This window comes from Madurella fahalii (genome assembly GCF_045866475.1).
Source record: "Madurella fahalii IFM 68171 DNA, scaffold_1, whole genome shotgun sequence".
Taxonomy (NCBI): domain Eukaryota; kingdom Fungi; phylum Ascomycota; class Sordariomycetes; order Sordariales; genus Madurella; species Madurella fahalii.
This window is the reverse complement of record NW_027263971.1, coordinates 122045-145062: the sequence shown is the minus strand read 5'-3', so window position 1 is coordinate 145062 and position 23018 is coordinate 122045. Positions and strand designations below refer to the sequence as shown.

At 49.0% G+C, this 23018-nt stretch overlaps 6 protein-coding genes across 6 annotated transcripts; 3 read left to right on the top strand and 3 right to left on the bottom strand.

Moving 5' to 3' along the window:
* Positions 1 to 5458: 5458 nt before the first annotated feature.
* Positions 5459 to 6553, bottom strand: MFIFM68171_00021 (uncharacterized protein; the record flags this gene model as incomplete). The annotated part of the gene is made up of 2 exons (XM_071055443.1): positions 5459 to 6301; positions 6353 to 6553. 2 exons carry the CDS (start codon positions 6551 to 6553, stop codon positions 5459 to 5461), a joined length of 1044 nt encoding a protein of 347 aa, XP_070911544.1.
* Positions 6554 to 7605: 1052 nt separating this feature from the next.
* On the bottom strand, positions 7606 to 8565 carry BTS1_1 (geranylgeranyl pyrophosphate synthetase; the record flags this gene model as incomplete). The annotated part of the gene is made up of 1 exon (XM_071055442.1): positions 7606 to 8565. The coding sequence occupies one exon, from the start codon at positions 8563 to 8565 to the stop codon at positions 7606 to 7608; it is 960 nt and encodes a 319-aa protein (XP_070911543.1).
* A 709-nt stretch (positions 8566 to 9274) lies between these two features.
* Positions 9275 to 12656, bottom strand: MFIFM68171_00019 (Ent-kaurene synthase; the record flags this gene model as incomplete). The annotated part of the gene is made up of 6 exons (XM_071055441.1): positions 9275 to 9437; positions 9493 to 9542; positions 9682 to 11193; positions 11287 to 11579; positions 11646 to 11766; positions 11826 to 12656. The coding sequence occupies 6 exons, from the start codon at positions 12654 to 12656 to the stop codon at positions 9275 to 9277; spliced, it is 2970 nt and encodes a 989-aa protein (XP_070911542.1).
* Positions 12657 to 13292: 636 nt separating this feature from the next.
* On the top strand, positions 13293 to 15158 carry MFIFM68171_00018 (uncharacterized protein; the record flags this gene model as incomplete). The annotated part of the gene is made up of 5 exons (XM_071055440.1): positions 13293 to 13577; positions 13634 to 13759; positions 13823 to 13982; positions 14055 to 14672; positions 14743 to 15158. 5 exons carry the CDS (start codon positions 13293 to 13295, stop codon positions 15156 to 15158), a joined length of 1605 nt encoding a protein of 534 aa, XP_070911541.1.
* A 3523-nt stretch (positions 15159 to 18681) lies between these two features.
* On the top strand, positions 18682 to 19327 carry MUP1_2 (methionine permease; the record flags this gene model as incomplete). The annotated part of the gene is made up of 3 exons (XM_071055439.1): positions 18682 to 18781; positions 18856 to 19201; positions 19303 to 19327. The coding sequence occupies 3 exons, from the start codon at positions 18682 to 18684 to the stop codon at positions 19325 to 19327; spliced, it is 471 nt and encodes a 156-aa protein (XP_070911540.1).
* A 695-nt stretch (positions 19328 to 20022) lies between these two features.
* MUP1_1 (methionine permease) lies at positions 20023 to 20530 on the top strand (the record flags this gene model as incomplete). The annotated part of the gene is made up of 2 exons (XM_071055438.1): positions 20023 to 20066; positions 20134 to 20530. 2 exons carry the CDS (start codon positions 20023 to 20025, stop codon positions 20528 to 20530), a joined length of 441 nt encoding a protein of 146 aa, XP_070911539.1.
* Between the last annotated feature and the right edge of the window lie 2488 nt (positions 20531 to 23018).

Genomic DNA, 23018 nt, shown 5'->3' with positions numbered 1-23018 from the left:
GGGGTGCTTGCTGCGTGTCAGGACTGGCGTGCGAATTCTATACAAGATGCAACGCAGGAACGGCCACGAGGATAGATGGATCAACCTACGTATGGTATGTTGATGGCTGGGCTATAGCTAGCTATTGCCGCCTGTGCTAACTAATAGGTAGTTCTGGGACAATTCCAAATTGTTATACAATGACCATTTATGCCAGCTATCCGTCCGCGACGGACAGTTGGTCAGTCATTGGCTGCGCACCTTCCGATTTCGAGGCGAGCACAGCATATCGGGAGATCCTAATCTCAACAACCGCGTCAACTGCGGGATCCACTGCTGCGTCAACGGCTACAAGGACGCTACCATTAGAGACAGCGCCACAAGTTAGCACGTCGATACCGGCCGAGAACACCCATGCGTCAGCACCGGCTTCTCAAGCTTGGATCGCCGCCGCCGTGATCGTTCCCGTGGCAGCAATAATTGCTACCGGGTATCTCGGGTTTTGGCTGGGTAGGCGTCGGGGAAGGGGGGAAGGAGCGCTGTCTGCTGAGAGCCCGTCTGCTACCGCGTCCGTTCCCTCTAAATATCCGCCCAGTCAAAATTCCCCAACGCCGCACAGCTTGAGCGGCAAAGGCCCACCCAATATTATACAACAACTTACAGCCCTGCCTGTGGAGTTAGACTCGTCACCTCCTGCTGCAGAATTAGGGATTAATCGGAGGTAGGAAAGAAGATAATCACGGTAATAAAGTAAATAGGATGGACTCGGCTCATTCGTCCGGCGTGTTGTGTCCGAGTCCCTTGGGTGTACTTTATTATATTATTTGAATAAGTAGAGTTAGATACCTCTTAGTAATGATTTCCAAAGTAATCCCAGCTCGCCCTTCCTACCTTAGTCTACCCGATTTAGTACCAGTTCCTTTAGCCTCCTAATGATGACAGGCCTGTCGAATTCAAAGGTGCAGAAACAGACATCTTGACTCGCATTTCTCTCAAAACAAGGATAAAAGTTGGGAAGGCCTGCTGCCAGCCAGACAAGAGGTACAGATAGACAAGGCCATGCAACCAGTCTGGTAGGTTCCTGCAGCGCAGACAAGGTCAAAACAACATGCATGGATAGAGCTTTCTCAAATCAGAGGGACTCGGCTTTGTACGCAGAGAAGCTCTCAAATTAGGTTCGTAACTAATGTAAGGAAAATGTTGAATTGTGTGCCCTGCCTAGGGATCAATGACCCGGACGCCAATATGTATAGTGCAAAATAAAAATGCCTCATCCTCGACTTACGGCTTCCATTAGAGCGCATGCCGGTAGTAGGGTGCTCTGACAAACGGCTTAAGATACCTAGAGACAGTTTCCCCCAACTCACTAAGCCAAATAACGTACTACTAGTGATACTAACCCCTAACCTGCTCTCTCTATCCGGGCTATCTTCAATACAGCTAACCTTAATCTGGGTTTGTTGGACTTAGATGACTGTAGCAAACTCAATATCTGGGTCAACTTCCAACCTCTTGATTTCGGCCGGCCCAATATTCCCAACCTGAGCTGTCAGTGTCCTATTTTCATACTCTGCTTAGCTTATTCAAATCCTGGTCGGAAAAGGTCCTTCCAACTTCGTAGGTTAGGTGCTAGCGAATCTGGGCATGAATTCCGAATGATCAATGTGATAAAGTAGTTTTGTATTACCAAACGTTTCTTAGAGGTCGAAATATCAACCACTGTGACCCGACAGTCTGGTTCCGGTATTGTGGGTAGGACCGCTGTTTAAGGAATAATAAATTAAATGCATACTGTGGGACTCAGGCCTTGAAATTCGGAGTTGGACTTAAGTATTTGTAATCAACGAAGGGAACTATGGTCTAAATGCCGAGAGAAGCGAATGTTCACGGAGTGAGAGGTACCGGTAGGATTGCAACTCGCATATACCAACCAATCGTTTTCAGTAGTGAAAGGGTTTGTGCGTTGCTCTGCCCCACGCTTCTATTATAGATAGTGGATAATGGGAGCATAGTATATAACGTTTTATTAGTAGGTAGATAGAGCTGGTGAGACACCCGACAGGGCTAGTATACAGCTAAGCGACTAAAACTTTTATAGAGGCTTCCTTTAGAAGCTTTTATTGTTACTATTGATGTAGCGATTGATATAGTAGTTAGATCTTGACCTAAATATATTGCCTGAAAGAGAAATCGAAAATTCGAGCCACAACCAAGGCTTATACTAGATTCTTCGTTGCTTGGTTGAAGACGAGTGACTTGGCTAATATAATCTAGTTAACTTTAGTGCCATTCAACAATCTAATTATATTGTTTCCGTAATTGCTACAACTTTTTTCAATTAGAGAGTATATTGCAAGTTATATATCATCCCCGCACCATGTAATATATTTAGAGCTGTATCCTGATTTCTGAGGTCATTAATAGGATCATGTTCCGAGGATACTACTCTGCGCGTAACCATCATCCTGGCGTTTCCCATAGCGGCTATATTGACTTGCATCTTATATTGATTGAAAATGTCCCGGAGCTAAATCCTTAATGTTCTATATGTAGCACTCAGCTTCATTAGAGTTAATAAGATAACCTTTAAAGTTCTTGATGTCAAGTGCTCTGATTAAAAAAAGGCAGCTTGCCAACTTGTTGATAATAGGATCTATCTAGAGAAGGAAACTTTGAAATACTTATAGTCCACATAACCCGGTCGATGGGAGCTTAGATAACGAGATTTAGCTTATGCCCCCGGACGTTCATCTTATTACATGCACTTAACTAAACGCAATGAAACTGTACCTAGCAGTTCTTTTGAGCGCTGTTCTCGCCCCCAAAGCATTGGGACATCGTACGTTGCCTACCTAGCTATTGCTACGGACAGAGCTCTAATTTGACTTTTTATTCCAGAGGTACACGGAATTCTCCTTGTAAATGGCACGGAATCACCAGCATGGAAATACGTCCGGTATTATCCAACCTAGCTATAATCCAATCTTTTCCTTTCCGCTAACAAACTGTAGCGATGTAGCCTTCTTATTCCCCTCTGATCGTTCTAAGGGATCCGATTTCCCAAAGACGCCTCCACAAGAGGACATCAACAACCCAAACATCACCTGCGGTAGGAATGCATTCGACTCCGCTGCAAGTACGGATACAGCCGACATTCTAGCAGGCTCTGAGGTTGGGTTCCGAGTCTCGTGGGATGGCAACGGGCGATACGGCGGATTTTGGCATCCAGGCCCTGCGCAAATTTACCTATCACGGGCTCCAAATGACCAGCTGGAGACTTATCAGGGAGATGGCGATTGGTTTAAGATTGCATACGGCGGCCCAGTTGGGAATAACGAGTGGTTGCTTTGGGGGAAACCTGATGTAAGTTTCCATATTAACCAGCGTCTTCCTGAGGTGCGCTAGGGATTCAAAGAGCTAATCACGGAGTGAACTACTTCAGTTCAACTTCACAATCCCAAAAACAACACCTCCAGGTAAATACCTTATGCGTATCGAGCAATGGATGCCTACCCCCTGGTTCAACTACACCCAGTGGTACGTCAACTGCGCTCATGTGAATATCATCGGCCCCGGTGGAGGGACGCCAACGGAATTCGCAAAGTTCCCGGGCACATATAACATCAATGATCCAGGTGAGCCAGCTGCGTCCTTGTGAGAAAATGATATATATGTGTGTAAGATTTAAAAAGTGTGTTAAGCGCATTTGCTAAATTATCTCTTTTCGACTAGGACTTCATATTCCGGAAAACCAGTTTGTGAATGGTGGGACTGTGGAGGATGAGGAGATGAGACTACTGGAGTATAAGTCTCCGGGCCCGGCGGTATGGATTGGTTAAAGTGGCTCAGCACTTAGGTGCTTACCCTACGTCTACCCTTCGAAACGTGATTAGGTCTATGAACGGATAGGATAAGAAAGTATGTGTAGTGAAATATGAGTTGCAAACATTAGCAAAACAGAAATATAGTAAATTAAGTTCAGAATGAACTAAAAAGTATATACGAGAGTTGATAGTCTGTAACCCGGCATTTAGTAGTATCTTGCCTTTGGCTTATAGCGTTGTGCCTCCTATTTTGAATCGTATCCCGACGATGAACGATCTTTATATTAAAGAGCTAGATATTGATTATTTCAGTCAGTAGTCGTAGAAATAGTCTTAAAAAAAACTTCTCTATTCAGCAGAGCGATATGATTAATATTTCAAAAACGTATATTGCAATACCGCGATATCATCCACGCTAATCACTCTAGATATACAGAATCTGAGAGACATCTTTAGGTAGAAATATTTGATACCCTGTTAGATAATGTAAAATAGAAAGTCTCTAAAGTTGATCGTTGCTATGGGGTTTCCGCCGTGGTCCCGTAACTAGTGACCTCAAGGGCGTCAACCTTGACGCTGAGGTAGGCACTTCATGAACACTGGCATGATCTACGACAAAGTAAGATATGATGATGGTTGATTTAGTGAAGGTCTTCTGGGGACAAATCTGAGGGGTCTTTATAGACGTAAGCGGTGATCCCTGGGCCGTCATCCCTGACGGGATGTGGGCCCAGACACTGCTGTGCAGTGCTGGCCTCCACCACGTAACAATCGTGGCGAGATAGTGAGGATTCCGTATCTGGCTCTATATAATATTATAGCAGATATTTATGTTTCCTAGCTGCTAAGTTAGAGATATCTAACGGTTATAGAAACTGGTATATACAGTGTTCTTATCTGTGGTAAAACCTTTACTGTAGAGAGGGTCGTAACGGCGTTAGTAATTGACTACGGTAAGTAGTATACTAGGTTAACTAGGGTCGAAAGCTACCTACTTATTTGGTACAGTAGCCTAATATAGATGATATATGGTCTCTCCTTAAGTATTGATTCCGCTGTGTTTACTCGTCTAAACGTTCTGGAAAAGCGTCGGGAACTTAATGATTTCTTCACCTAGTTTAGAGATTACAGTATTTTCTATTACTGCTGGTATAAGACGGCACTAGAAACACAATATTGAGCTATATATTGCCGACACCACCATATTGGTATCTTAGGTTATATAACAATAATAGCCTTATAGCCTTAGAATATACTAGGAAGGACATCTCTAATAGGATAACCGATGTAGAACTCGTTCAGCACCTGCAGTTAGCGTCCAAGGTAATTATTGCGCCTGCTGTATACGAGTTTACTTCTTAAGAGTAAGGCTATTTTTGCAGATGCCTATTTCCTACAGTGCAATTGCACGATTCTGTTCTAGCGCACAGCAGTGGAGGTAGAGATTACACGATATACGCCCTGGCTGCTAACAGTCGCGGGGTTACGCAAGATAGATGACAAGCAAGGGTTGAACTGCGGTGGGTTATGAGCGCCTGTCATGGAAAGATCCGATATATAACCGGAGCCTTAGCGCAATGAACTATAGCTAATTTTGGGTAGTGGTCTGCACCTGATACCTGGAATGCTACAACAGAGCACCTTAGGGTTACGTTCTAGACGTAAGGCTTCCACTTCATTTCGCACCACTCCCACAATCTAGAGGCATATCCCAGCCCACCTTCCTCTATACTTTTCATAGCTTCGAGGAGATCCCTTCTCGGCACAATCTCATCGTCGGGCCGTATTCTCCCCCAAGGAATGATATGTGTCCCGCTATGCTTCATGTTGAGGTCTGGAGAGAGCCCCGCGTACAGAAGGGTATGCGAACCGTAAATAGCGTTGTAGAGCATGACAGCGTTAAATACCCACATGATGGGAGCTGCTGTGCCTTCCCACGCGTTCGTCTTGAGATTTCCCGGGTTCACGGGTAAGCTCAAGATGCCCCTGCTGTTGTAGCGACGGGCGAACTCCCGACCCAGGAACCATACGCCGGCTTTACTGATGCTGTAGTTCTTGACTTTGTCCATGCATAGACCGTCGAGATACGGGAAATCAATGCCATTCTTGGGCGTATCCGTCTCCGCCATCCCGCTCGATATCCAAAGCACCCGCGTCTTCCCTCCGAACTCCCCGCCATTTGCTTCTTTTTCGGCAACGGCAGCGGCTCGGAGTTGCGGAAGGAGCAAGATAGTGAAAAGGAGTGTTGCGACGCAGTGGATACCCATCATCGGCTCGAGCCCTTGGGCGGTGCGTTGTCCCTTTGCCACGCGGTTGCCGCCCATGCCTGCGTTGTTCCAGAGGATATCAAGCTTGGATTCTTGCTGGCCAAAGGAGGTAGCGGCGGCTTTTACTGACCCGAGATCATTCAAATCCAGGTCAAGACATTTGAGGGTGCCATTTGTGCTTGCCGGCTTTGCTTCAACGATGATGGTTCTAATGGCTGCTTCGACTCTCTCCTGTGTTCAGTCAGCAAGTGCGAAGGGTTTGCTTCCGAGGGAAATACATGCCTTGGATCGGGACGCGATATAAACCGTGGCGCCGGTCGCATACAGCCACTTGCAAAGTCCAAAACCAATGCCGGAATTCCCGCCCGTCACTATAAACACGCGGCCACGTTGCGATCCTGGTGGAACATCCGTCGCGGTGAATGTAGGCAGTGGAGGGTACGACTGGTTCTGGAAATTTCGGAAGCTCTCGAGGCTAGGCATGGTGACTTCTTCGATAACGATGGCGACTTGACCAGTGGCAGGAAGCGTCCTGGCCTCCTCGACAGAATGGATGGCTTTTGGCCGGCATGACCGGGCCTCGCTTATTTCATGCCCTTTTACATCAATTTTTAGCTAACTAGGGTTCGGCCCAGCAACCAATGACGGAACACAAACCATGTCAACACAAAACATTGCGCTAACTTCTTTTTCTGTATTCATTATTACTAAACTTACCACATCTGGTTCCCGACATGAGGGCTGAAGTGGGTATTAATTGCCGCTTATCGAACTCGACGGACGACGCCTTTGACCACTGCTTCCAAACTAAGGCACGTATGTCCGGCTGGCCCAAACGTTCCCGATCACCGGGCTATCCAATGCCAGCTTTGATCCAAAGTGTTCATTAACACATTGAAATGGTGCAGTAACACACATCTACACCCTCATTCCCAGCAAAACAAGGGGGAGGGCAAAGGTGGCCAAAAGGTGTCAAATGCCAGACCGACAGGATAGGTAGGACAGGCGAGGCGACACCATCACAAATAGGTCTCTGCAGCCTAGTTAAACAAGATCAAAGCAGCATATATAGATAGAGCTCCCTCTAGTCAGAGGAAGATCGCTCTTTACGTAAAGAAAGCCCGTGAATTGGTGAGCTTATAACAAGTATGGAAAGAAATGCTAAATTTGATGTCCACCTCAAGGAGTAGTGACCAGGACATCCCTAGTTATACTGCAAATCAAAAATAGCGCCTCAACGAGTTCCAGTTCCGTAGTGTTATCCCAGTATTATTAAGTGTGCCCCTCTGATCAGACAGCTACAACTTACTATAGATCACGCCAACTGATATAGATGTAATGCGATCGTCAGAGCTTCTGTATTTAGGCTCCTTAGATTTAGAGGAATATGTACCGAACAAATCATAACACTACTAACCCTTAAGTAGGTGCATAGGAAGAAGGATGCATGTCCGTAGAAAAACCACAAGCAAATAAACAACGAGAAAAACCACTGCCAACTCCAAATCACAGTACGCTATGGATTCTGTTTTGCTTCACTCGACCACTAATCGGTCCAGAATCGCGTGAATACCCTTACTGCAGCCCTTGCCATCGTCAATCTCGTTCGCCATGTTGCGTGCGCGCTCGATGAGGATAGCCAAAACCTTCCGCGTGTAATCGAAGCTCCCAGTGGCCTCCATATACGAAACAGCGTAGCGCTTGACCTGCTCGTCTTCGGTCTTTTGCTTCAAGATGTTCAACAACTGTAGGTTGCCGGGGTTGCTCCGGATGCTGTGAATCACAGGAAAACTAAATTTCCCCTCAGTTATGTCCTCACATGTACCTTTGTTCTGGCTATACTCCTTGGAAAACAGGTTGCGGTAGTCATCCTGTATCTGGAAGATCAGGCCAAGGATGTTGACGAGGGGGACGCAGTCGATTAGCGAACATGACTCGGCCTGCATAAGCTTGATCCCCAGCCGGAAGAGGCCACCCGTCTTGTTACCGACCATCTCGAGGTAGTCATCCTCGGTAGGACAGGTTAGGCTATCGCGCCAGTATAGGTCCATACCCTGCCCCCGATGCAGGTTACACAACTCTTCAGCGAAAATATTCAGGACCTTGTGGTTTCGCAGCTTCCGCAGCTCTTGCAGCGCGCAGAAGTAGATATAATTGGCGCTATTGATCGTCTGTGGTATGCCGAAGATGCTGTGCGCAACTGGCAGGCCCCGTCGAAGGGCGCTGAAGTCTTCGACGTCATCGATGAGAAGAGAAGCTGTGTGGAGCATGCCAACGACGTTATTGATAACATCGAGAGACTCCTGAGGGACTGCAAGCCAGGCGTTGAAGGCATTGATCAGCTGGGTCCGGAACTCTTTGCCCTTGTTGCTGCAGAGGTAGTCGAAAGGGCCGCGGACGACCTTTTCCTTCTCCTTAGACCATGTCTTCTTGGTAAAGAAGTTGAGATCCTTGGTCGTGTACCGGCTAGGATCGGGAGAAGTGCGTGGCTGCATATTGATAGTGGACGGTGGTCGTGGCTACGAAATGTGCGCGGCCACGTTGGATCCAACTGACCCAAGCTGCTCTTAAGGGTAGGACAAAGTGTAGACTTAGAGAGAGAGGCCGTGTAACGGCAAGGTGACGAGTGAACGAGGTTCGCGGGTTGAATGCGTTGGACAACAGGAGGAAGGGCAAATTAGCATGCGAGGAGGCGGTGGAGGATAACATACCTGCTGGATTCTTCTCGGAGCGACAAGAAAGGAATATGGATAGGATGCAGGGCAAGCAACCGGCCGAACTTACCTTCAACTTGGTGAGCCGCAATTCGGTGTATTCCAAGTGGACACGGCAGCCGAAATCGGCTTCCACCAACGGTGTGCCTAGGTAGGCAGTCGACCAGTCTGCCGCGATGACGGGGCGCACACTTTTCTGAGGGTTTGCTCGAAGTGTCTTTTCCTCGGCAAGTGAAGTGTGATAATCTCACACCCGTGTCTCATAACAGGCAGGGGCGAGCGTGACGAAAAGGGAAGGAGGAAGCAACCTCCATCCAAAGCTTCCATTGCAGTTACGACGAAGGATTTCCGGCAGACGGACCTTGCATGTCAGCCTACAGGCGGGAGCAGGGGCCGGAACATATAGACACGTAGATATTTTTCGAGAATGTCGGCACCAATGATGAGTCTACCGCGGATGGCAATTTGACATGGCACTGTCGAGATTCCATCAGAATCTCTGCGCTTCGTTCCTTTCGGCTCCCGGCGCCTCCGTCGCACAGAGCAAGGAATGCCCCATCGTCTTGCCCTTGCGCATCTTGTTCCGCGGAAGCCGAAGCTTATCGCTCTTGTTGTGGCTGGCGAGGCTGTTCTTGAATGTTGCGCTGCATGCCCTATCCGGTTTGGTTTTTGATACTACGGTAGAATAGCATGGACGGTTCTAACTACCTAGTCTTTGATTGCACAATTCCCGTGGCCTTGATCTCGGCGAAGGAAGTCTACGATGTTGTTTAGAGATGGTTATCAATAGGGATGAAGACCTGAGACAACCTCAGCCCCCACATCTGTATTTTCCGTTCCTGAATGCTACTTAGTACCGTTGCTATCTAGCTTCATTCTGGACGCCATGTCACGCACAACATATATCTGGCCGTGTAAATCAGTCACGTCACGGAACACACGCCAGACAGCCAGTTTAGCCTTAGACACCTCCGATGGTCCCTTGAGAATCTCTCGCTCAAGCCGGCGTTGTGCCTCGTCGAGGCAGTCGCGCTCATACTCCGCGAGGGCCAAGAGTTCCTTTTTCTTCTCCGCCAGATTATTGGCAGCGGCAAATTCGGGGAAATCCAGCGAGTTGAGATTTCCCTCTGCCGCATCTCTCGCCACTGAGCCGACATCGTTGTACATGCGGCACATCGTGGCCAGATGGCGGCACCAACAATCGGCGAAGTACTTTTGGCTCGCTGTTGGGAAACACTCGCCGCACTTCAACCCTCCCGGTTTGTAACCGTAGCCCGAAGACAGGAGACAACTCACAAACGCAAATGCGTAAGGGCCCGACGTGTGATCGGCCGACGTTGTGCGGACCCATCGAGCAAACGTATCGCCAGGTCGGACGGGGTTGTATTTTCCGCAACGCTGCAGTCGGCCACTGTCCTCTGTCTGGCTCACGTGAGCTTGTAGATAGGTCCGCAACTCGTGCCTCAGTCGTTGTTGATCCCACACACTAGCATTCAGGACGCCGGGGTGTTGGAGTAACGTCGATACGAACCTGCGGAGTGGTCCGTGGACCTCGGCAGGAATGTCAATGTCGGCGGCGGACTCAAAGCGTGCGTCGCCGAGGCATATTTCGTCGATGAGGCAGCGGAGCGAACCAGTGTCACGCTTGAAGTACGTGCCTGCCACAGCCTCCATGTGTTCATCGGCTTGGAAGTTGAGGAGTGAGACAACCATCATCTCGTAAATGTAGGCTGTTGAGGCGAAGCTCTGCGAATAGTTGTTGCATGCTGACCAGATGAAAGGTATCATGTCAAAGTACTTGTCTTTCTCCATGCCGTGTCTCGGAAAAATATCGAGTCGTCGCGCCCTCAGCAGCGGTAAAAAGAGCGACGATTCGATGGACGATGCCTGGAGCTGCCAGTCCGGTACGCCAGAGAACAGTGGCATCTGGCGGAAAAGTCCAACGTATTTCTGCATCGGTTTCGCTCCGAACCCCACGCTGTGGTTTCTGCTCACGGATTGCATAGCTGATTTCAAGGCTGCCAACCTGTAGCTCTGAGTCAAGAAAGGAGATGAGTAGGTGACCTTTTCGATCCAGATATAGTCGCTCGATGCATAGTCAGCTGCCTCGAGGAACTCAACTGCTGCATCGGTTGCCTTGTTCAATTGTCCATGTAAATCCCTGAAACAGGACAGCCGCAGGGCTTCCGACAAGACAGCGATGCCATACGATGTCTGCTCGCGGCTGTCGTTCCATGAACCATTTGAGGACTGACTCAGCATGACGCGCAAGCAGCACTGAACTAGAGTGATGGAGATACTGGAAAGAAGATGATCGTCACCCAGCTTGATCAAGCCCTTATCCACAGCTGAAAGCAGGTCCGTAAAAGCCTGAGCTAGGAGCATGTAGTTGTAGAGAGGGGACAGATTCTATCATAATGGTGGATTTGTGTTAGCAAGGTAATTTGGTTATCGTGTTTTAATGTCGATGCCTAGTGCAGAATGAAATAAGTGAATACTGACCCACTTGTCACGGATATGGCCATGTGTGTGCCACCAGTAGTTACTCAGGAAACGTGCGGCCTTAACGATCTGCGTTGTATAACGGGGCGCGTCTCGCTGGTGCAGCAGTGCGAGGAGAACGTTGCAATTCGCACTGAAGCTCGGGTCCCTCTCGGAGGCGTAAGTTTTGAAGTGGGACTCGGTCTCGAAATGCTCAACCATGGTATCGGCGAGCTTCCCCTGCTTCTGGAGGAGGATGGCCAGGCACATAACACCTTTAGCCGTGTCATCAACATCCTCGCCAACTCTAGGAGCTGCGTATGTCCGTATAAGCACAAAGCCACACTCTCATCCTCGTGTGTTTATGGTCCCTCACTTACCAAACCCAAGTGTCCCGCCCTCCTCCGAGAATGCCTTGGCGAGAATATCCGTCATCCTGTTGAGCGCTGGACAGGCCAGGTCACGGTCCGTAAAACCCGCTCTTAAGAGCGTTGAAAGCATCTGTTGCCAGCTACTGTGTTAGATGATAGCTCAATTGGCACGGAGCGCTAATTACTTGCCCATATGTACTCAAAATAGGTTGATGGGTATGCACTGGGCACCCCACCATCTCTGTCCCCGAGACCGCAGACAAGATGGCGCAAGTAATCCTCTGCATTTTCATCCCAATGTGACGCATACATAAGATATGCTGCCGTAGACGAAGGAGAGCCCATCATGGAGCCCCTGGAGCAGTGATGCGAGACCCTGTCGAAGTCGACCTTGCCGACGAAAGCCTCGAGAGAATGGACGGCCGTAGTGCACTGCTGGGCGTAGAGATACTCAGGCTTGAAGCGAGATAATTTGGCGGCACGGATGGCCATCAAGTCCTTCTTGCCCGCAAAGTCGAAGGTCAGGCCCTCATCTTGCAGCAGCTCAAGAATCGAAGGCACAATGATTTCGAACCCGACCGAATTGGTCCCGGCTACGTCCCAGTCTTGGAGACGGATCCGCAGCGCCTGTGCTGCGCTCTCGACGCGGCTCTTGAGTTTGTGCTGAGTGCACAGGTCGTGCAGCTGCAGAGGCTCGTCCAGATGCCGTTTCAGGGCCAGTAGAGATGCTGCCGTATTGAGGATGCTGTCAACGGGTGTGGCGCACCCTACTGAGTCCCAGCTGCCATCCTCAGATTGCGTTTTGATGAGGTACAGCAGACTCTCTGGAAATAGCCACTCTTTCCTCGGCCCGTCGTCATCAGCCTGGGTTGTTTTCGCCACCATGGACACCCAAGCCGTGTCATACACAGCGCAGCTCATGGATCCGAAACCATATTTCTCGTGATACTGTCCGACAGCTTTCTGAATCAACCTTCTCGCCTCGTGGTTCAGTTTATCGGTTGCTGTGTATGCCACCATTGTATAATATGCTGTCCGCTATTGATCTTGTAAATAAAGTGATCACAAAAATTTCCTCGTTGGTGTAGGAACATACAGCAAGTGCAGGATGTTTCGTAAGGACTTAAACAGAGAAGCGTTGGATACTGCAGTGACGCAAGCTATAAACTCAATGCCTGAGCCCGGGTATGCAACATAGCCAGAACTATATACTTCTCCAGGAAAGGGTCCGATGTTTTCTCTTCCGCTAGCCATCGTCTATGCCCAGTCTCTTTTAGCAACCCCTGGGGTGCCCATTTCTCGATTCACACCCCCCCCCCCCACCCCCAAACCAAACCCCTGCCCGTCTGTCCCCCTGTCCCTGTACTACGGCGTCCCGATTCAAATGGAGCCCTTCTGGGGCTGCATAAGTCCGTCGTTAAAAAGCAGGGATTCCATACATTGATGGCATGCACGATGCAGGATGCCTTTGTCACTTTAGGCCGGGACTTACTCCAGCCTCGGAGCATTTCGTGTATTGGAATAAATGCGTCCTGCTCGTAACCCCCTTCGACTATTTCCTGCTACTCTTCCAGCTCTTTTCCAAACACTAACATGCCCCTTGAGTCCGTGCTGATTCTCGTATTTGTCAATTGACTCTCTTGTTCCACTTCGACAATGGATACTCTAAACTACGTACCAGGCTTGAATGCCTCACATTTTGGCCCCATACGCCCGGCTCAAGGCACAGAGCTGCTTGGACGCTCTAGAATTATCTTGACCACGACAGCAGCCGTAGTCGGTATCATGCTCTGGATGTCAATTTCTTCTTGGATCTTCCGGCCAACGCTTGTGACCAATGCCCGGTACGTGGGCTACCGGTCGTGGCTCGAGCCAACGTGGTTACTACGACTGAGGTGGACTTGGGATGCCAGAGCGATTCTTACCGAGGGATACAATCAGGTACGCACTAATTCGCCCAAATAGAGTTCCTGTTCAGTAATGCCAACCCAAAATAGTCGAAAGATATGCCATACGTGATCAGGCGCTGGGATCGCGATGTCACGATCCTGCCGCAAAAGTATCTTGGCGACCTCCGGATCACCCCAAACACAAAGCTGAATGCTCAAATCATCAATTTTTTTGTACGACCTTGAACCTAAATATGCCTTGACTTCAGCTAACCTGTTGCTGATACCGCCTAACAGAACTTTTCTGCCGAGTACACGGGCTTGCACTTCGTCCGCGACAACAACTTGATATTTCGAGCTCTTACAAACAAGCTCACCGCGGAACTGCCTAAATATATGGACGCTTCCAAAGCAGTGCTGGACTGGACAGCACCCCTGGAACTTCCCTCGTGTTCCGGTCAGTCCTTAATCCTAGCGAGGTTCACGGTTTCAGTCAATGGCTAGACGACTAACCCAACCGGTTTCTTAGCATGGACGGTGGTTAAGATAGAGCACGCGATACGCATGATATTCTCGCGGCTATCAACCAACGTCGTTTTGGGACGCGAAGCACTTCAGGATGCCGAGTGGTGCCATTTGGCAGCCCTTGTGTCTTTCAACACTATGAGCACCGGGCTGATGCTGAAGAAGTTCCCGTCATGGTTCCGCCCTCTAGTTGCGCGGTGTCTTCCTACGCTATACCAGTTGAGAGAATCCCATGTTCGGAGCGCGGAACTGGTAGCCCCAATATTGGAACGATGGAGAACCGGACAGTCAACGGCAGAGGACAAGCAGACGCTAGTTCATTGGATGCTGGAGCATGCTAAAGAGGATGAGAAGACGCCAATGGAGATGGCTTTTCGAGTAAATGCCACCATTCTGGCCAGCGTCCACACGAGCGGCTTGACATTGACCTCGATTCTCTTTGATCTCTGTTCTCACCCAGAATATTTCGACATACTCCGCGAAGAAATTGCCGAGGTGATGAACGAACTCGGTCCCATGGGGGAAGCTGGCCCGGAAACGCTGCAGAGGCAGTGGCTCCCCAAGCTCGAGAAGATGGATAGTTTCATCGCCGAGTCCTTGCGCATGAACCATCCCGTTTTGTGTAAGTTTCCCCTCGCCAGCGGCCGGTCAATATATCATGATGAATTGAGTTGCTGATTTGCAAACAACAGTCACCCCCACGAGGATGGCCATGGAAGATATCACTTTCAAGGACGGAACGCACATCCCTAAGAACACATGGATCAGCTTTCCCAGCGCCAATATCATGATGGATTCCGAGTTCTACCCAGATCCCAAGGTCTTTGATGGTTTAAGGAACTGGCGCAAACGTCAGGAATCGCCCGACCAGACAAACAAGCACCTAGCTACTCAGGCTACTCCGTCTCAACTATCATTCGGGTACGGCAACCGCGCGTGTCCCGGCCGATTCTACTCCGTCTCAGGTCTGAAGATGGTCCTGGTCAAGATACTGCAAGAGTATGATATCAAGCACGCTGGGACCAGAGACCCATATCGGAGGCTGGAGGAGTTTTCTTTCATATCGATGGATGCGGAACTCATGATGAAGAAGAGGGTGGTTACCTGAAATCGTTGTCCTTTCTCCCTCCCGGAAGTTCGATCCAACTTGTTTAGGACTACCACATCTAAGCCTGTTTTAACAACAGGTTACGAAAGCCAAGATGGATAAAATCGAGCGTTTACTTCTCGGTCAGACTCTCCAGAGTACTAGATGTAAGAGGCAACCCAGTTGCTTGTTGTAGTAAAAATTTTTAAATATCACATAAATACACAAAAACACACACAGGGAAGGAGAGAGAGAGAGCGAGTCAGCTAACGAAACAATTTGTCTATTACTTACCACCTTGACACTGCGTACACTATGCGCTAGCGGTATTCCCAAAGCTAATTCAATAGACGACTTGTCTAAGATACCAGGTACTATTATTTATTCTTGCTCTCTATCAATACATAAATTGGTTGAACAAGATTAATGGACCTGGAACTAACATCAGCGTCGTTTGTTTCTGACTATATTACGTATTATCCGCTTAAGGTGAATAGAGTAATTAATATAAGAAGTAAACTGCTTTTCTATAACTACATAATACGAAAAATGATGTACAAAACGATAACAATGAAATTTCTTCACACTCAGGACCAATGTATAAATAGAGCATCACCACATCCATCTTAGAGGCCCCCGTAATGTCTCTGTCGGCATCGGTCCAAGAATGTACATAGAATCTAATCGTACATGTCGGGTCCAAGTAGACACACAAGATCCAAACATAAGCCAAGTATCTACGGAGGATTCGTGAATACGCAAAAGGGCCACGTATACCTGCAGAATAGAAGATCACATACAAGATCCAAGCATATACAGGATCAAAGTATCTATGCGGGATCCAAGTATCCACACGGGATACTGAGGTTGGGTCCAAAAGTAACCAATGGTCGGTCTCCGTGTTGATCACATGACCCTTACATCTGTTCACGTGTCACCTGACCTACACTAACATACGTCTGTTGTCATTGTTGGCCCAACCTCCATACACAAGATCCAAGCATGTCCGCAGGATCCGAACCCTGCTACATAGCGAATAGCAGAATTCGGTTCCTTGACCCTTCGTCTGTTTAAGTTGCAATGTAAGGTCATTAAACCTTTCTTCAGCTGTTTGGTACCTCGTGATTGCCAGGGTCTTCTGCGGCTTTGGAAACGAGATCTAATAGTTAGCCTTATGCCCGGCTGGCTGCCGATGCGGCCCGATGCACCACGGGACCCGATGCACCAAGCGGCCCGATGCACCACGCGGTCCGATGCGCTACCTGGTCCGATGCACGATGCCGCAGCCGGGCCGCATAACGACATCTCCAGCGCAATGGTAGCAGAACTGCGTCTAACAGCTCCATCATCGGATGGGATGAGTTGAATGATGAAAAGGTGCGCCCAAACCTCAGATAGAAGAGGCAGATAGGCGCTTGCTTGTTCCCTAAAGAATGAGGGGTAGGGCGAGTTGTAGCTATTTGGTAACGGGGTTGTTGACCTGTCTTCGATAGGGGGACAGGTCTTTCGCCAGAGGGACTGGCGTCCCTCAATGGGGTCTTTTAATGCTGTAACACAATAAGACCAGTGGGGAACTTGCCTTGTTGATGGACGTACTGAAGCCGAAGAACAAGTCGCTAGTATACTTAGTTTTGTTGGTTATATTGAGGTTATTTTTGGTCAGAGATACTGACTAGGGCCGCTTCTTTGGGGATAGAAGTGTGCTAGTTTGGCAATGTATTCTTTTTGCTCCCGGTGTAGGTATAATGGCCTTCTCGTCAAGAACTCGCTAAAATAGTACCCGGTGGCGGTATTAGGCGCCTTAGCTAATATTTTTTAGCCCTTGTGAAAAGGAGACCTCGATACGGTTGAATTTAAGTTCTTTGGTGCTAACGACGGAATTTAGCTTTAACGGGTTTGTGCTAGTAGTGTCCTGGGTTATCCCTGACTGTAGGAAGGCAATGGTAGGGGGACCCTGTAGAGTAAAAAGGAGTCACCCAACTTTTCCCGCCTATCTCAACATGGGTACGCTGACTTAGCACATGTAGGATAGAAAACCTCCCTAGGTATTCACGGAATGAAAGCGCAGGGACCTTGAGGCATTTCCTAGTGGGATTTTCTTGGATAATCTATGATTAGGTGTAGCTTATTATAGTTATAGCCATAGTATCAATATGTGGAGAATAGAACGGGCTAGAAGTCACGTCCGTAATATAGACTTTGAGTAATATGCCGTTCATCACCAGCAACGAACTATCAACTATCAAACTACTCACACAATCTGTTTGGGGTCAGGCAATGGGAGACTACGCTATATCTTTTAATCTGCGACCTAGATGAGATGCTACTAGGGTCGAATTGTAGCCGCTACCGGCCGGTACTGCGGGAGTGCTGGCACGGTCCACAGCAATGGGATTGTCTCAATGGTAGGTACATTAACAAGTCATATTACTCGCGGTGAAGATATCAACGGGTGACTAGATAACTAGGATTTTGAGTTGGGGAGAACCGCGCCCAGGGCCCTCCGACATCGGGAGCCAATTACTGTGACGACGCTTCGGAGGCAGGAACTCGCCAGCCGGGGTGAGTCTATCTTTATTGTATTATATGTAGGGCTGTCGGGGCCATTGATCCTAGACAGGATACACGTTTCGACACCATTTCTACACTTTGTTACGCACTCAATTTTATTACAGAACCATCTCCCTCTGATCACACTAAGCTCTATCTGCATAAGCTGTTTTGATACTGTGGGCTGTAGGAACACATTGTTGTAATTCCCTGGCCTTGTCTGTGCGGCTGCAGGCCGCATTTGCCCTCTCCCTTGGTGGGAGGTAGGGTGTAGACGACCGTTTCTGCACCTTTTAATTGGTATCGCCAAGCTATTTTTCCGGGGCTGCATTATTGGCTGGTACTCGAAGTGCACTGCTGTAGCTGACAGTGCATCTTAGGTAAGACGCCAGGGTTAACCGCATCTACGCTACCTGAAATTCCTCGCTTGTAAACCTCGGCCTTATCTCGGCTATCGCGCTGTGGACTTGACGAGTTTTCCGACTCAGCGGAAGCACTCAGAACTATTGCCTCTTCACTTCTGCACCAAGGTCGATGTTAGCTTCTGCAAAAATACACGGAGTGAGGTAGCACGTGACAAAACGGATAAGGTACGGTACATTTAGAGATGGCAGGCCGTTTCGTGCATATACCGTCCTCAACTATTCCAAAAGGTTCTGGTGGGTAGAAAACTTTTTCTGGGCTAGGGATGACGCCAAATCACGATATTAGCACTACTCTACGAAATCCGAAGAAGCTGGCTTCTGATAAGCTCCTTTTGAGCCCCGGGATCCATCTTAAGCAGACAGAGGTCCACAGGCTCAAGAAGGGTCGAGTGATTTGAGTCAATGCCAAGCTCTCAACAACACAGTGGGTCGAGTGGATCACCTTCGGAAGGGGACGGGTCTGGTACAGTTGTATTAGTTTTTGTAAAACATTTATACGTTTCTTCACGTCACAGTTCTCTTCAATTTCCTCCTGTTCTCTTCGTCCATTGCTAGAAATATAGGCCGCCATGTCCAAGTCCTTAGCATCCCCGGTAAGACCGGTTACTAATGGGGTCGACTACAAGGACAGCGACAGTGCTGTCTCCGATGACAATGGCAGCCAGGCTGGTAAGTAAAGGGCTAGAGACGCCGTGCTGTCCTGTGGAAATTAACCAGATATCTACTAACGAGGTTCTACCCAGGTCACCTCCAGCAGGTACGAGATGCCCAGCGGCAAATTGGTATTTTGTCTGCTGTGTTTCTAGTTGTCAACCGCGTTATCGGCACTAGCATCTTTGCAACGCCCGGATCAATCCTAGCACTCTCTGGCAGTGTCGGCTTATCCCTTTTCATGTGGGTTGCCGGTATGCTCATCGCGGCCGCTGGGACAGCTGTCTACCTGGAGTTCGGAACTGCCATCCCACGGAACGGAGGCGAGAAAAACTACCTGGAATTCGTGTTTCGGAAGCCAAAGTTCTTGATCACTAGCTTATACACTGGTTATGTGGTACTGCTCGGCTGGGCCAGTGGTAATTCCGTTATGTTTGGGTACGTTACCTCCTGTGATTACCTCCCCCAGCTCCTTTTCGTTTGCTATAATCGGATAGCACAGCACTATACAGCGGACTAACAGTCAATTGGTATCATAGCGAATACATTCTTTACGCCGCCTAGATCGAAGTGGACTGTTGGAACCAGCGTGGGATTGGCCTTGCCTGCATCAACGCTGCTTTCCTCATCCATGGAACAGAGCTCAAATGGGGTATCTGTCTGCAAAATGTCCTCGGGATCATCAAGGTCATCGTCATTTTAATCATCATGGTCGCCGGCTGGGTCGCCTTGGCCGGGCATCTCAAGCTCCACAAGGATAAACTACCATACAACTTCACTAACGCCTTCGAGGGCATAACGGGCAGCGCTTATGGCGTTGTGAAAGCACTTTACAACGTTATCTGGAGCTTCGTAGGATTCTCAAACGCTAACTACACTTTGAGTGAAACGAAAAACCCGGTGCGTACTCTCAAGATCGCCGTGCCTTTAGCTATCGCGACGATTTCGATTCTTTACATGCTGGTTAATATTGCCTACTTCGGGGTTTTCCCAAAGACGAGATTCTCGAAGCCCGGCGGCTAGTAGCGGCCTCGTTATTCAGAAACGTATTTGGAGGTTCCGCAGAGCGCGCCTTTTCGGTCTTCGTTGCGCTCTCGGCATTCGGTAATGTCCTCAGCGTCATCTTCTCACAGGGTCGGATCGTGTAGGAGTTGGGTCGAGAGGGTATCCTCCCCTTTTCCCGCTACTGGGCCAGCAATCGGCCGTTTAACGCCCCTCTTGCCGGTCTCTTTGAGCACTGGGTTGTCTCTGTTATCATAATGCTCGCTCCTCCTCCTGGCGATGCCTACGACTTCATTTTGAAGTAAGTTGAGAACGCGGGTTATTCCAGTCCTTATTTCCAGTATGCCAGCTAACCGGGATCTCTGCAGCCTCATCTCATATCCTCTCGCTATTGTGAATGCCATAGTTTCTATAGGGCTCATCCATCTGTACCTGAACCGCAAAACATGGAACTGGAATCCGCCTATCAACGTAACCCTACCTGTGGTCATTTTCTTCTTCCTCAGCAACATCTACCTTATCATCGCCCCATTTTTCCCGCTGGAGGACGGCCAGAACATATACCAGTCGCTGCCGTACTGGATTCACTGCGTCGTTGGATTCAGCATTATATTCGCTGGAGGGGTTTATTGGCTGGTCTGGGCCGTCATCCTACCTAAGATTGGCGGTTATGAACTAGTACGGGAGACCGTTGTAAGTGATATTGACGGATGGGAGCGGAACGTGTTTTTCCGGCGACCACTTGAGGACCTATCGAGTAAGTAAGCTTTAGTAGCAAGGCATTGTCGCCATGACAGCGAAGCTCAAGTTTAAGTTCGGAGTTGGGAATAATTTTTGGGGCTATAGTTCTCCGTATACCGTGAAAGCATCTAGTTCTATCATATTCCGTAGCATAATAGTAGCGTAACATGGACAGAAGAACTTGGAGTTTCTTCACGAGCGCATCCGTCGTACTCCCGCAGTTGGGCTGTTTGGTCTCTCCCACACCGCAAAACGGATTCCAGGGGAACGGAAACCTAGCATCAAATAAGAAAAGAAGATTGATTCGTGCCCGCTCCTCTCCCTGTTGTGCTTTTTGTTAAAAACGCCTTCATCAACTGCCTTCCGCCCGTAGACGCAAAATTGATGTCTGGGCCGAAACCACCCCCTTCATAGCTTCTAATAAAACAGCGGCTTACATTAAAGTTGTGCCAAACCAAAGGTGCCGGTATGAACTCCACCTGAACACACGCCATCATTGATCGTCTAGCCGACATTTCTAACCCGGGTGGCGGAGAAAAGGAAACCAACTATTGCGCCGAAGTAACCAAAGATGGTATCGAAGGTGAACTCCAACTCCGATTACACTAGAAATCTTCATTGGGCCACAGGATCGGTTAAGTTGTTACCAGGTAATCATCTCAGCTTCGCTGAAGGTCGCTCGGGGCGACACGTCCCGTGTCAGAAGTCGTCGAGTCGAAGTTCGTCGATCTCACCGCTATGGATAGCGGGGCCTATGATGAGGGGGGTGACGGTAGTAATGGTAATCGCGGTGCACTTCACTTTGATGGTGGGCTTTGAGATGGTGGTTGAGCCGCTGTCAGGACCGTTTTGGAACTTTTTTTACGCAGAGGTGGTGGAGTTACGGGACTGGAGAGAAGCATACTGACGTCCGTTTGTCCTGTTCCGTTCTACATTTAAAGATTGCGACGGAGATAAAGATGGATAGTTTTCCATAACACTGGCATGACAAGCAAAGTTTGGACTCAACTTCCAGCCTGCTCAACAACTCTGGACAACATACCTCGCCTACCACAGCCCAGGATAGTAAGTAGTTTCTAAAGATGTTTTCATCATGGTATACTAACCTCTGGGTTCCCTTCATAGCCAACGTCAAGTTCCCCCTAACCCTCTTCGCACCACCAAAAAATCTGCCATTAACTCCCTCACCCCCTTTTCCCTAAGCACCGCCGACTTCTTCATCCTATCCGTCGACCCCACTCGTCCCGGCTAGTCTCCCATTCCTCGCGAATTTGTTCAACCTGACACACCAACCCCAAACCAACCTCCGCCACTGTCGCCTCCAAAAACTTCTCAAGCTAACAAGCTCAACCTCTCACAACGTTCCTCTCAACCTTCCATCCCTTCCCTTCCTTCCCTTGATTCCCCATCTTCCTTATCCTGAAAAACGCATACCCTACGTAAGCCGTGTCAATCCAACAGCCTACTAAGATCATTCGACCATCTCGTGGCTTCCGCTTTAATCCCCACATCCACCCACACCCGCCCCCAGACCAGCAAACTCCAGTTCCCCTATGGTAGATCCCTTGTCGCCCTCGGGCACACGCACGGCCGTATGGCAATAATGGGATTGCTCTCGACGGAGAGGGGTCTAATCTCGACGCGACTTTTTTGGTTCGCAGTTGTAGCAAGGTCGGGCGGGGCGAGGGCAAAACCAAATAGAGATTCAGGGCGGTTTTTCGGCATAGTATCTGGATGTGAGGAAGGGGCGAAGATACAGCAAGAAGCCAGCAGCAAGACGTTCCGGACATGAGAACACGTCGATGGGGGAAAAAGTGGTTGGAAGGGTTGGGAACCTGGTGGTTATACGTGAAGAGGTGAGGGGCTGGGTATAGTCCGGTGTTGTTCGTAGGAAATGGTGGGCGGCAGGAATAATCCTTTTCGCTCGAGATGTGGGGTTCGGCGAGACAGGCTGGGGGTTATTAGGGTGGCAGGTTGGGTCGAAGAAGGCCGTGTTTGGGTGGTCTGAGGTGCAGGTGGGTTTATGAATGAGATAGACAGCTTTGGCGTGGGATGTACGGTGAGAACGTGGGTGATGGAAGTGGTGGGGTCAAGGTGGGTGTCGATGGTGACGCTGATCGAGGTAGGTGGAACGGAGTGGTCCCAATGGCGGCGGAGATAGCAAGGGCAAAGAGGTAGGTAAGGGGGCGAGGTTGAGCTGTGGCCTGTTGGTGAAGGCGAGGCTTAGGAGTTAGCAGGTCCAGCGCAGATGGGCGATGTTATGGAAATGTTTCTATTAATGGTCTAGGAGTACTGAGTTGAGGAGAGTGCCATGTATATCAAGTTTTTTGGTTGTATAAAGCTGTTGATAATTAAGAGCCACCATGGCCGCATCCTTAGCGCATAGTGGCACTGGAGAATAAAGTAACTGAGAAACATTGGAAGGCCATATCCAATCCAGAGTATATTTATCAACAGGTTCAACTCTATCGAACTTGGCAACCAGGTCATCGCAATGGCTCGTACTGAAACT